This window comes from Pristiophorus japonicus, chromosome 12 (genome assembly GCF_044704955.1).
Source record: "Pristiophorus japonicus isolate sPriJap1 chromosome 12, sPriJap1.hap1, whole genome shotgun sequence".
Classification (NCBI taxonomy): Eukaryota; Metazoa; Chordata; class Chondrichthyes; family Pristiophoridae; genus Pristiophorus; species Pristiophorus japonicus.
In genome coordinates, this window is record NC_091988.1 from 38,153,182 (window position 1) to 38,167,952 (window position 14,771).

General features: G+C 40.4%; 1 protein-coding gene across 4 annotated transcripts in view; it reads left to right on the plus strand.

The window, feature by feature from the left end:
* LOC139277193 (serine/threonine-protein kinase WNK2-like) overlaps positions 1-14,771 on the plus strand; it is a 218,827-nt gene that overhangs the window by 42,107 nt on the left and 161,949 nt on the right. For all 4 annotated transcript variants that reach the window (XM_070895317.1, XM_070895318.1, XM_070895319.1 and 1 more), the window contains exons 2-4: positions 6,630-6,802; positions 10,323-10,543; positions 11,440-11,597. In XM_070895317.1, the coding sequence (XP_070751418.1) occupies positions 6,630-6,802; positions 10,323-10,543; positions 11,440-11,597 (552 nt within the window). The remainder of the gene's footprint in view (positions 1-6,629; positions 6,803-10,322; positions 10,544-11,439; positions 11,598-14,771) is intronic.

Below are 14,771 nucleotides of genomic sequence, written 5' to 3' on the forward strand. Positions count from 1 at the left end.
TCGGGTCAGTCGCGTGGGGGGGGGGGTGCGCGGGTGTTGGGTCTGGGCGGGGAGCAGGTGTCGGGTCTGGTCTGGGGGGGGGGGGGCGGGGAGCGCGGGGAGCGAGTGTAGGGTCGGGGTGGGGGGGGGTGGAGAGCAGGAGCTGGCCGTGGGAGGAGCCTTATTCACGCAGCCCCAGTGAGGCCATTCAGCCAGGGCTAGGGGTTGGGTGCTTCGGGCCCCTCCCACACAGTTCGGCGCCTGGAGCTACTGCACTTGCGTGCCCACTGTAGCGTGCATGTGCAGAGGTCCCGGCACTGTTTTCAGCCCAGGGACCTGGCTCCGCCCCCCCCACAGCTCGTGCTGGCTGCGCCGAGGGCCAGAGGACCTGCAAGTAGGTGGAGAATACCGAGGATTTTTTTAGGCGCACTTTGTGGCGCGAAAAACGGGCGTCCAGGTCGGGACTGCGCCGTTCTAGGCGCGTGTGGAAACTTGGGCCCAATAACTTATTTTATCCAATCTTTCTGCTGTCCTCCAAACCTTTTTTTATAGTGAGAGAAAAACGTAACAATTCTGCCACTGAGTTATGTTTAAATTTTAATCCAGCAAAATGTTATCTTTACATTAAGGTCACCATTTTAGAACCTGTGAGGAAATATTCAAATATTTAATGTATCATATCACAACATAAAAGATTTTCAATAAATGGTATTAATTTAGGGCATTGAAGATTTTCTGAAAAACAGCAAAAATATAAACTGCAAATAGCCTGTTTTAAAACAAATATGAAAGTAACATAACTCCTCGGGCTAAAAAAATGCACACTAAATGAATAGCCTGTTAAATTGGTCCCTTGCACATAGCAGCAGCATTGCCGGAGCAAGCCTTAATTAAAGATAGGCCCCAATCTATAAGTGAGTGTACTGGCATGTTTACAGTACTAACCATATAAACTGCCCGTGCATTTTAGTTTTCAGGAAAATTTTCTTTGATAGAATGGGCACATTAAAGCAATAACAGTGGCTTCTCAAATACAACAAAACAGCACCAAATACAGCTGCATTGAGATTGCAATTATACTCTTCTACTTGAAATCTAAATCTAACATTTCAAGAACTGTATTCACTGAGTGACAAGTTTATGGAGGCAATTTCCATTATGAATGTGTACATAGGAATTTATAATAGAAGTTGACAGGAAATATGTTCACATACAAGATTTTTAATATTGTAGATATATTTCTGTTTCTCATTTCCAGTTATGATTTAGCAATGCTTTTGTGACTGACTACAGTAACACCTACTTCTATAACTTTTAATAGGAGCAGTCCTTATGTTTACTATGCAGTCCTAACACCACTGGTAGATTAGAAACATAGAAAATAGGTGCAGGAGTAGGCCATTCGGCCCTTCTAGCCTGCACCGCCATTCAAGGAGTTCATGGCTGAACATGCAACTTCAGTACCCCATTCCTGCTTTCTCACCATACCCCTTGATTCCCCTAGTAGTAAGGACTTCATCTAACTCCTTTTTGAATATATTTAGTGAATTGGCCTCAACAACTTTCTGTGGTAGAGAATTCCACAGGTTCACCACTCTCTGGGTGAAGAAATTCCTCCTCATCTCGGTCCTAAATGGCTTCCCCCTTATCCTTAGACTGTGACCCCTGGTTCTGGACTTCCCCAACATTGGGAACATTCTTCCTGCATCTAACCTGTCTAACCCCGTCAGAATTTTAAACGTTTCTATGAGGTCCCCTCTCATTCTTCTGAACTCCAGTGAATACAAGCCCAGTTGATCCAGTCTTTCTTGATAGGTCAGTCCCGCCATCCCGGGAATCAGTCTGGTGAACCTTCGCTGCACTCCCTCAATAGCAAGAATGTCCTTCCTCAGGTTAAGAGACCAAAACTGTACACAATACTCCAGGTGTGGCCTCACCAAGGCCCTGTACAATTGTAGCAACACCCTCCCTGCCCTTGTACTCGAATCCCCTCGCTATGAAGGCCAACATGCCATTTGCTTTCTTAACCGCCTGCTGTACCTGCATGCCAACCTTCAATGACTGATGTACCATGACACCCAGGTCTCTTTGCACCTGCCCTTTTCCTAATCTGTCACCATTCAGATAATAGTCTGTCTCTCTGTTTTTACCACCAAAGTGGATAACCTCACATTTATCCACATTATACTTCATCTGCCATGCATTTGCCCACTCACCTAACCTATCCAAGATTGTAGCACAAGTTGTCCAGGTCCGCCTGCCTGCCATTTTGACAAACCGCAAAAAGATGTGTTGTTTACTCTGACTAACCATGAACAAGACCATGGGAGATTAACCAGTACTACTGATACAAGTATGAAAGACTGGCACAGTGTGTTTTATGGCCTGTGGGCATAGGAGGTGCTTGAGGGAATATTATTAATCTTATTTTAAAGTCTTGGCTTTAAAACCAGAATGTCAGACTTAGCTCAGTAAAAGCACTCTTGCCTCTGAGTCAGAAGATTGCAAATTTAAGTCCCACTGCAGAGACTTGAGCATGTAATCTAGGCTGACAATTCCATGCAGTATGTAGGGAGTCAGACCAACAAAATGTCAGTTGTCTTAACATCTTGGTCAATAATGGGATTATGGGCCGTAACACTTAACTTTCTCTCAATAACCTTATTTTAATGGGTGACAATAATTGTCATATTTGCCCAGCACACCAGGAGGGATCTGTTTAATAGTTGGTCAGTGCTGTCCAGCTATGAGTCTGCCATTTTAGTTTTTAATAAAGCATTTGTAAACCATTTTAGAACGGCATTAACTCCAGTTTTAAAAGACTGCAAGATTCTCGTGTATTGAACTGAAAATTCTATTTTGATGTACTTTGTTCAATGAAGGAAAAAATGTCTGCTCTTAAGCTGGGCTTGACTAGGTGCAAAAATTCAAGAGACTAATTTTGTTTTGGGGTGGGAGGCGGTAGAGTGCATAAGATAGAGGGAGAATCATCTGTTGGGAAGGCAACTGTGTAGATATGCTGAAAGCTTTGTTTTCTCTTGAGCCACTGGACTTTGATGGCTTGCATCACAGCCTATTATTGGATGAGAATGCAATACAAAAATATTTAAATATTTGAAAAATAAAATGGGGAGCAGCCAGGAGAATGGGACTTAAGAGGATAAATCTTAGAGGATTGGTGCAGGTGTAATATGCTTAATGGTCTTCCTTTTCAAATAAAATATTTGTTTTTGGGATGTGGGTGACACTTGCACAACATATTTAATTTCCATTCCTAGTTGCCCCAAGAAGGTGGTGGTGGGCCACCTTGAAATGCTGAAGATATTTTGATTCTGTTCTGTAAAGATTGTTTTCAACTATGTGGTTTACTAGGCCACTTCGGACATGTTATGAGTCAAGCAAATGTGGATTGAAGTCATTTTTAGGCCAGACTAGGAAGGGGCAATAGATTCCCTTCCCTGAAGGACGTGAGCCAATTGGGTTTTTATAACTACAGCTATCTAAATGGTTTTGTGCTGTAAAATTGTACCGTTTTCTAATAAAGCACCATTATACAGTAATGGATGAGGATGTTTGCAGCATTTTGGAAGACTATGTAATGTCCTTGGTTTACAGCCTGGGCAAAACATCTAAATTGATTGCGGAATTAGCCATTCTGATTTACTGCAGGGGTAGAAAGGAAAATCTAGAGAAGAAATTAGAGAATTGAAGCTGCCTCTAGGTGGTGAGAGGAAGGAAGACTTTGGGGAGGGGAAATGCTCATTTAAAGGAACTAAGCACACAACATCCTGCTAGTGCAAAGAATATCCTGAAAATGCCCTACTGAAGTCTAGGAAAATCGAGTTATGGTTAAGAACCATTGGCATCTGGTTTCAATTAGCCCCATGGTTAAGCACACCCACGATTGTCGAGATTGAATGGAGGACTGTGTTCTTGCACTAAGACAAGTGTATGTGAATCATTTCTTATAAGGCACTCTCATCTCGTTCTGTCTCTACTGACGAGCAGATCTGACAATTTATAATGAATAAATTCTAATTGCTTGATAGATTTATTCATTATAAATTCTTGACGTGTCCAAGAAATCCGTGCAATAAACTCAATCACATGATTGATCAGCTATTTGAATATATGGGGAAAGGATTTTTTGAGTTGTGGAGTTTATATATATATTATATATATATATATATATTATTTTTTATTATATATATATATATATATATATATATTTTTTTTTTTTATATATATATATATAAAATTTAGGTTTGACTCAAAACCAGAACAATGATTTGAATGAGATAACTTTATAGGAGTGAAGAGGCTTGGATAAATCTGAAGAGTTCAGAATATTTTTTTTTAAAAAGGCGAGTGAAGCACAACCTCTAATTTAATAATGTTAGAGGAAGATTGCAACATTGAGGCCTAACTAGATATAGGCAAATATTTATGCATCACTTTTTTTTTTATTTGTTCATGGGATGTGGGCATCATTGGCAAGGCCAGCATTTATTGTCCATCCCTAATTGCTCTTGAGAAGTTGGTGGTGAGCCATCTTCTTGAACGGCTGCAGCCCTTATGGTGAAGGTACTCCCACAGTGCTGTTAGGGACGAAGTTCCAGGATTTTGACCCAGCGACCATGAAGGAACGGTGATATATTTCCGTCAGAATGGTGTGTATCTTGGAGGCGATGGTGTTCCCGTGCACCCTTTGTCCTTGTCCTTCTAGGTGGTATAAGTCAGGGGTTTGGGAGGTACTGCTGAAGAAACCTTGGCGAGTTGATGGAGTACATCTTTATAGATGGTACACATGGCAGCCACGGTGGAGGGAGTGAATGTTGAAGGTGGTAAATGGGATGCCAATCAAATGGGCTGCTTTGTCCTGGATGGTGTTGAGCTTCGAGTGTTGTTGGAGCTGCACCCATCCAGGCAAGTGGAGGGTATTCCATCACACTCCTGACTTGTGCCTTGTAGATGGTGGAAAGGCTCTGGGCAGACAGGTGGTGAGACACTCGCCACAGAATACCCAGCCTCTGACCTGCTCTTGTTGCCACAGTACTTATGTGGTTGGTCGAGCTAAGTTTCTAGTCGATGGTTACCCCCAGGATGTTGATGGTGGGGAATTTGATGATAGTAATGCCATTGAATGTGAAGGGGTGGTGATTAGACTCGTTTGTTGGAGATGGTCATTGCTTGGCACTTGTGTGCCTTGAATATTATTGCCATTTATCAGTCCAAGCCTGAATGTCATCCAGGTCACACACTGTCAAATGCTGCCTTGATGTCAAGGGCAGTCACTCTAACCTCACCTCCTGGAATTCAGCTCTTTTGACCATGTTTGGACCAATGCTGTAATGAGGTCTGGAACTGACTGGTCCTGGCGAAACCCAAACTGGGCATCGTTGAGCAAGTTGTTGGTAACTGCCGCTTGAAAGTATTGTTGACGACACCTTCCATCACTGTGCTGATGATTGAGAGTAGACTGATGGAGAGGTAATTGGCTGGATTGGATTTGTCCTGCTTTTTGTGGACAGGAAATACCTGGGCCGTTTTCCACATTGGTCGATGTTGTAGCTGTACTGGAGTAGCTGGAGGCGCGGCTCGTTCTGGAGCACAAGTCTTTAGAGCGACAGCTGGGATGTTGAAACTTAACCCTTATAGGTAAGGGTTAGATTTCTGAGCACAGAAGGCAAAGTTAACTCTCCCTGAAAGAGAACCGATATTGAAAGAATAAAGGAATAACCTGACTACAGGCAGAGATTCATCACACTGATGTCCAGCCCTTAGCGATCGATGAGCTTTCTAAGGGCTAAATTACAAAACTGTGGGAAAATTTGAAGCAGTAACATTTTCCAATAGTAAATGCAAATTTAATGTTAAATATGCCAATCTTGTAAACACAGGTTTTTTAAAAGCTTTTTGTTTTCAACAGTTCTGGAGTTCTTCAGAAATTCTGTTCACACAAAGAACTCCATTTTTGGCTCTGCTTGAGATGTGACTTTACTTTGTAATGCATTAAAATATGATCTGTTGATACTGAAAGTGGTGGGAGCAAATTAAACCTTATTAATTCACCTTTTGCTAACCAGGACTAGCTAATTGTGTGTATGTATTAAATATATTTAAGTAATTAGATTTTAGACTGGTACATTCAGATCTCTGGTGTTTTCTGGCTGCACACCCACAATCATTATTAGAAAGGCACAATTTCCAGATTGTGGGACACAGGCCTGATTAAACCATTGAGGATGCATTTACTGTAACATTGATGCAGCGTGGTTTCCTGCGCTTGCTGACACAGTGGAGCGTAAACCCCTGTCTGATTAATGGAATTTAAATTTCAGCCAGGTAATGTGTGCAAACCTAGTTGAAATCTGAACTGCAACTGCTGATCTCAGACTGGCAGCTGCAGTGAGAATGCAAGCTGAGTGAGAATGAGAAGATAGTTCCATTAAAACAGCAAAACTGTGTGCGTGCATGCATTCGTGCGATCAATTTCATGGGTTTGGCATAATTGGTATATGTACTGTGAAATTATTTAGTTGCATCTTTTAAACAAATGAACTGAAGAGTCATGTTAAACCATTAATTGTAAATGCCTCAATTTATAATTAGATGTTTAACTTGTTCTTCTGTTGTAACTTTCAATGCAGGATAGAAAACTTGCAAAAGCAGAGCGCCAACGATTTCGAGAGGAAGCAGAAATGCTTAAAGGATTGCAGCATCCCAATATTGTTCGCTTTTATGACTCTTGGGAAAGTACTTTGAAAGGGAAAAAATGCATTGTACTAGTTACTGAATTAATGACCTCAGGAACTTTGAAAACGTAAGTATTTTTTCTAATTTTAATTTTGTTTTGGTGGCAAGAAAGGAACTACAGTAATTGTAGTTGCTTTTAATACATTATATTATTGGGAAACATATGATGAATGAAGCTGATTAGACTTTAAATGGTTATATTCATTTTACCACGCTGGAACAAAAATTTATTACACATTAAAATATTGAGTGGTTCTGTACCTGCAGGTAGTGCTGTAAATGTAAAGTTATGACTGTTTAATTACAATAGGACAGTGCCTGATGTAACAGAACAGTCACTCAAAACAAACCTCTAAAATCCCATCTATCAAAAAAGGCGGCCTCCTAGATACATCCAATTATACAAAACAAAAATGTAAAATATAAGTGTGATCAAAAAGTGTCTACTATTGCAAAGAATGAAAATTGAGATCAGAAAAACAAATATTGACCAAAAAACTGAGTTGGCTGATCACGTTGATAAGCTGACAAGTCTGGAGAAGATAAAAGAGCAATTGAAGTAATAATTGTAAAACCGTGGAACGAATTATATATTATACAAACCTTCCCACCCAAGAAGTCTTGACAACTCTACCCCCACAGAAACTGCAACCCGTGCATCCAGAACAGAAATCCAGCAACTAAGTCTTCCATCCCTTCATTCAGCTGAACCCCACACAGAGGACAAATTTGGCCTTCCTCACCCCTTACTAAGACCAAAGGACTGGAGAGATTTGGGCTTTAAAAGAGAGGAGGTGAAGGTGTTCATTGAGGGAATTCCAGTGCATGGGGGCCTACGTCACTGAAAGCATGGCCGCCAATGACTGGGCAATGCACAAGAGGCCGGAGTCCGAGGAATGGAGGGGGTGGGGTTCAGAGGTGTTGGGTGTTGGGCTGGAGGAGGCTACAGCGATGGAAGGGGAAGAGAGAGATTTAAACATGTGGATGAGAATTTTAAATGTAAGCCAGTGTAGGTCAAAAAGGTCAGGGATGATAGGTGAGCAGAACTTGGTGTGGGATATAATACAGGCAGCAGAGTTTTGGAGGAGCTGAAGTTTATGAAGCAAGGAGGCCTTGGAGCCTGGCCAAGAGAGTATTGGAACAGTTGGGTCTGGAGGCAATAAAGGCATGGATGAAGGTTTCGGCATCAGATCGGCTGAGGTAGCAGTTGAGGTGGGTGATATGAAGGTGGAAATAGGTGGGGGGCTAAATTGCCCCGAGCCTCGTTTGGGGCACACAATTTGAATTAAGTGAAGATTTAGTACCCGTGGGATGACTCTGCAGTCGCTTTTGTGGCGCCCATTCGGCCACCAGGGAGGGTTTCAGCCGGGTCGGCCTAGCACCCAAGATGGCACCGAACCAGCAGCTGCCATTGTTTGGCCAACAAAAAAAAAATGACAGCCACGGCTCAAGGCCCTTCCTTTTAAGGACGGCCGGGCGCCCCCGCCACGGCAGCTTCGCGCCCCACGGGGCAATTTCCCTCGTAGGCGCAAACAACTTGTGCACCTTCTAGCCCCTTTCACAAGCAATTCAGCACCCCACACTCTGAACTGAAAACCAACCCTTTGTGATGTCACCTCCCTCTTTCTCTCTCCCAACCCAACCTCCCCTTCCAGGAAAATTGGCCCCGGCCCAGTGTCGCTCAACTCTTCCCCATCCACTGTCTGTCTCTCCATCTCTACCTGGCCCCTTCCACCACCTGGTTCTAGTGAACCCATTCCTTTCTAACTTACTTGAATACTACATTTGGTCGTCTTTAGCTGTGTGCCATGCTATGCGAGATCCATTAGTAGCTAAATGTAAATAGAGGTATTGACTGTAGTTGATGATTGGGTTTGATTCTGGAAATCTAATGACAAGCTTCTATGAGGGCCTTTTCCCTCCAGATTTTCCAGAATGACCAAATTCAAGCAGTGGTGTAAGTACAATTGCCTGATTGTGCCATAATTTCTGCTTCTGAGTTGCAGGCTGTTTCCCTATCCTTGTTCTTGCTATTCAACAAAAGAAGGAAAGGGAAAAAGTGATGGATACCTGTGAATCCTGCACCCAGGCAGGATGGAAGCATAAATTGGTCAATATTATCTCTGCATTTGAACTTATTTAGGAAGGTTGAAAATCTTAATTTTTCTAAATGAATTCTGAAATGTCACCATACATTCTATTGTTTTGAAGATATGACATAACACTGATGGCAATATTATCATTAATTAATTAACATAATGTGATGCAAAAGGTGTTTGTACAAGTGGCTTTGATTTTTTGTTCTGAATCTTGCTTTGAATGCTCCTTCAATTACCCAGTTAATTGTGGGCAGTCATTTTGCTAAATTTTACATCTAAATTTTGCATTTCAATATTGGGAGGAGGTCACTCAGGTGTGACATTTTTACTGTTCAAATTTAGAAAAAAGTGTCACTTCAACTGAAATGGAAAATAATGCCATCTGGAGCACCGATTGTTTAAAATCTAAATAAATGCCTGTGTGGGGAAAATAGAGGCTGCACATCAGGGATCTATTGTATATGTGCGTTATGACTGGACAGATGCAACTGAAGAATGCACGAGGGACGTTCTATCTAGTGGGTTCCAAAACTCTGATATGTTAGATAAAGTAATCAGCTGTAATGGTGCGTGGAATGCAGATGCTGAAACTTGTAATTTTCAATGTGATTGCAGGGGGAGCATTTGTTGGCTTTTGCTGTTGTGCGGGTGAAGGGAAGTTGGTGATAAGATTTCAAATGGTAGATGCATTTTACTATGCACATGAAGCAAAATAGTTAAGTACATAGTATAGCCTTTGGTGTAAATGATTCCTGTTTTCTTGACCCTAAATACTGACTTCAGCTAAAATCACAGAATCGTTCGGTGCAGAACGAGGCCACTTGGCTCATCGTGCCTGTGCCGATGTATGTAGGTTTTTAAAAAAAAATGTTTAAACTTTTAAATAACTGAAATGTGGAATTGGTATGCATGTTTTTTCCAGTTTCTCCCTCCTCTCAAGGTATTGACTCATATTTCCACGGGTGATCCAGCTCTGGCATCACTTCCCTAAAGCTTCTTGTAGCACACCAACTGCTGCCCCAGGAGTGATCAGCTGACTTGATGCAAGCTCGGAATCAAACCTGGTCTGTTTGGCTATTCGGCGACGAAGATGTTGTCTTTTGAAGCATTGGGATGACTGATTAATTAAAAAAAAATTTCTGTGACCTCTTGCACTTGGCTATATATAGAATCCATAATGATGGTGTGCAACATTTAATGAAACAACCTTTTGCTGTATCAATTTTCATTTTGGCTTATAAAGAACAGACTTACTGGTGAAATTCGCTGGTTGGCAGGTTCCAATTATTTTAGGTACTGCAAAAAAATTTCACGTAAAGTTAATGAATTTATCTCCTAGTTCTGTAGTTATATTTGATTTGACATGTATAGCTTCAACTTAAGATTGCCATTGAGTATGTCTGACTTATTCAGAATTGCTAATTTAATCTTGCTTATGCATGCTGCTGTTACTATAAACTTGTGTAAAATGCTTCTATTTATTTGCAGATATTTAAAACGATTTAAAGTCATGAAAACAAAAGTTATGCGAAGTTGGTGCCGGCAGATATTGAAAGGATTACATTTTCTACACACAAGAACGCCGCCAATTATTCACCGGGATTTAAAATGTGATAATATTTTTATTACTGGACCTACTGGATCAGTGAAGATAGGAGATTTGGGGCTTGCAACTTTAAAGCGTGCCTCTTTTGCCAAAAGTGTTATAGGTAAAGATCTGACATTCCTTCAGATTTATTATGTTATCCTGCTGTTTGTCATTTTGGTTGGAGGTGCGGAACACTGGATAGAAGATTTTCCTAAAGTTTCTTTGATTTTTTTTTCAAGTTATGAAATCTGGTATTGTTTATAGAATAAACTTTATACTTCATTACTTATAGTTTATGATTAGTGGCACAGATGCTGCAGGTGGAAAAGATGGCAACAAGCCAGAAATGCCTCAAAAGTGACCCTGGGAGCACAAAGATTGGAATAATTGTATTTGAAGTGCTAGTGGACAAATTGCAGGTTTCCCATTGCATAATATATGCTTTTGCAGCCCACTTAAGAGATGGTAACTGAATGCAATAGTTCCAGAAGATGGCACCCTCTAGGATAGTTCCACAGGCAAGAGAAGTGAAGTAAAAATTTGTTGCTATTACTCTGCATATTTTGGAAGGATATAGAATGATTCAATGTAGTTTGCAGCAATTGTGTTTCTGACAAAAATATGAAAACTCTTTTTGCTGCTAAAGTCATACTGTGTATGCTGAGAGCTGACCATCTGACCACATCCGTTTCATGTTGGAGGACACTCACGTAGAGTAAACCACCCTAATTGAGACCACTGTTCTGCATGGCTTTAGACTCTACTGAGTGCAGGAGCAGGGGATGCATTTTTGAAGCTTAACTATTTGTTTATGTAGTTTCCATATATAAACAATGAACCATGTTTAATGAGGTATTTTTTGTTTATTTAAGACTGTCGGTTGTCAAACTCATTAACGATGCACGCCTAGTGCGTATCTGGAAATCATGCACCCCAGCCTAAGATTTTCTGTGAGATAGCTATTTTTATTGTCAATTAAGTTGTTAAAATGTTAAATCTGCTTTTAACTGTCTTCAGGTACTCCAGAGTTCATGGCCCCAGAAATGTATGAAGAACACTATGATGAATCTGTGGATGTATACGCTTTTGGAATGTGTATGTTAGAAATGGCTACCTCAGAATACCCATACTCAGAATGTCAGAATGCTGCCCAGATCTATCGGAAAGTTACAAGTGTAAGTGTTCATTATCCAAATGAATGGCCCTTAATCAATGTTTTTTCATGTAGCAGACTGATTTGTGGCTGATTTAAAAGCTAGCTTAGTAATAAACAAACTTGCCGTAATCATGTGGTGAGCTTTTTGTTTTGTGCACTAAAATTTTATGCATAACACAATTACTTTCCAAATCCATTTGATTTATACTAAAAGGAATCTAACAATTCCAGGAATTTGTGTATAAGCTTTTTTCCTCAAAGTCTCATGTTTTGTGCGTTGCCTTCATATATACAATTTCAGTATGTGTATTTCAGATTGCATATTGTACTGAGTTATAGCTTTAAGATCAAAGGACATAACTTTGTTTTAATGTGAACTTATTAAATGTACGGTGCTGCATATTTTTTTGCACCACTTAAATTTAGTTCTCATCTGTGTTCCACTTTTATTTCCCCATTTTTTTTGTATCTTTCAAGAAATGCTTCCTAATTTATTAGCAGACACTAGATGTTGCATACAACACAGCTGCACAGGAAAAGAATCAATGTAATGTAAACCTTGACATGTTGCCGATCTTTCCAAAATATACACCACTTATTTCAACACATTTTGCGGAAGAAAAACATTTACCTTTCCTCAATATAATTGCTGAATAATATTCATTTGGAACTACTTTTGGCGCTATCCAAATTCTAGTCCATCAAACTGAAGTCAAAGTTCGGTTTGCTCACTGCACCACACCTCAGGAAGCATTGACCTTGGAGTTGGTGCAGCACAGATTCACCAGAATGATACCAGGGCTTAAACGGTTAAATTGAGGACGGGTTGCGTAAACCTGGCTTGTATTCCTTTGCGTTTAGAAAGTTGAGGAATAATCTAATTGAGGTGTTTAAAATGGTAAAAGGATTCAATAGGGTAGAAAGAGGAAGCTATTTTGTCTGGTGGGAGAATCCAAAACCAGGGGGCACAGTCTTGCAATTGGAGCTAAGCCATTTAGGAGTGAAACAGAGAAGCACTTTTCCACACAGGATAGTGGAAATCTGGAACTCATCCCTCAAAAGACTTTGGATGCTAGGTCAAATGAAATATTCAGCTGAGATCAACCATTTTGTTGGAAAAGGGATATGGATCAGAGGTGGATAAATAAAGTTAAGGTACAGATCAGCCGTGATCTGATTGAATGGCAGAACAGGCTCGAGGGGCTGAATGGCACAAAAGGCAAAACCTTTGAATGAATTTATTAGTGATATATGTTGTAAAAGGAAAATACAAATACAGTACAGATGACATTGCAGACTGTTGGAAAGTTTTCCCTGTCCTACAGATGAGCATGCAGGTCAGAGATGGTGAGGCCGACCAGCTTTGTAAAGCTCACCAAACAGAATTCAATTTTCCAGCTCACCAACCAGGATTACAATTAAAACTCTCCCCCTTCCCACCCCCCCCCTTACTCAAAACTGATTTTTTTTAAATAGTTGGCATTGTTATGAAACCAGAATTCAATTGATCTCAAAGGTGCCAATTCTGAAAAAATATGAAATATTGATAAAATAGTGCTCAAAGTTAGTGATAACTACCAATCAAATATATTGCTGTTCAGCATTTGGAAAGTAGCATATCGGTTGAACAGTGCTTTTGTCACTAAATTCAATAATAACAAATACATTTTAAAAGCTATCTTTAGTGAGGAGTGAAATGAGCTTCTAAAAACTTTGGTGTAATTTTTCAGTGCTTCATTAATGGAAGGCTTTTTTTCTGATGATGCAGTCACCTGTGTCGTGACCAGAGATAGCTGTGACTTGGCTATTTCTAACAGCATACCCATTTTTGAATCTAATTTATGGCTGAGCAAAGTCAGTGGAAAATAAGTCTTTATCCATAAATTTTACCAAAATCTGCAGAAAAGCTCATGCTGTCAATGGGTGACAACTGGCCTGACTTCCTGGATCCAGAATGTTGCACCCTGTCATGTACTGCACTTGGGTGCTGTTTGCTTTTGTCCAAATTCTGCCATCAATTGGTAACTGAATCATCTTGGACTTTAATACAGATGGCTTTTTTGTTTTCTTTGTCCTAGGCAGGCAGTTAATTTAATATTCTCATGCTATCTCTCCATCATTATCAGTATCCCTTTGTATCCATGGTCAAGTAGAGAAAATTCGCAGACTGTTTCCTCCGACCTGAAAAGGTTGTATAATTGACAGCTGCATATGATTACTTAAAATGGCTGAGCAGTAAAGTACATTTGTTTCAAAGCTCCGAAGTCTTTCGTGACTGAACTAATAACAAATTTTACATTGTATGAGAATTGGAAGTTACTCACTCTGAAAGTATCAAAATATTTAAGTAGATTTGGAAGAGGAAAACATTGAAGTCAGAAAAGCCAATTTCTTACAGCTGTGTGTGCTTTCAGCTAAGTACAGTAAACTGCTTGAATACAAATCTGCACTTTTTTGTTTGAACGTATCCTGCTGTTTGACTGTATTGGCTAAAGAGTAATTTAAAACAGAAAATTAAAATGTTAAACACTGGGAGTTCAGTCACTTTACATTTCGGTGACGATTACTCAGGTTTTACTACAAATTGTACACTGAGGTGGGGGTAATCTAACCAGCAATTAGAAAATCATGGCAGTTTTAAGAACATAACATAAGAAATAGGAGCATTAGTAGGTCATACGGCCCCTCGAGCCTGCTCCACCATTTTATATGAACTTGGCTGATCCGATCATGGACTCTGGTCCACTTCCTTGCCCTGTCCCCTTACCCCTTATTCTGTTATCGGTTATGAAAATGTCTATTTCTGTCTTAAATTTATTCAATGACGCAGCTTTCACAGCTCTGAGGTAGCTAATTCCACAGATTTACAACCCTCTGAGAAGAAATTTCTCCTCATCCCAGTTTTAAGTAGGCGGCCCCTTATTCTGAGACTTTGTCTCCTAGTTCTAGTCTCCCCCATCAGTGGAAACATTCTCTCTGCATCCACCCTGTCAAGCCACCTCAATCTAATACATTTCCGATAAGATCACCTCTCATTTTTCTGAATTCCAATGAGTAGGCCCAACCTACTCAACCTGTCCTCATAAGTCAACCCCCTCATCTCTGGAATCAACCAAGAGAACCTTCTCTGAACTGCCTCCAAAGCAAGTATATCCTTTCTTAAATATGGAAACCAAAACTGCACGCAGTATTC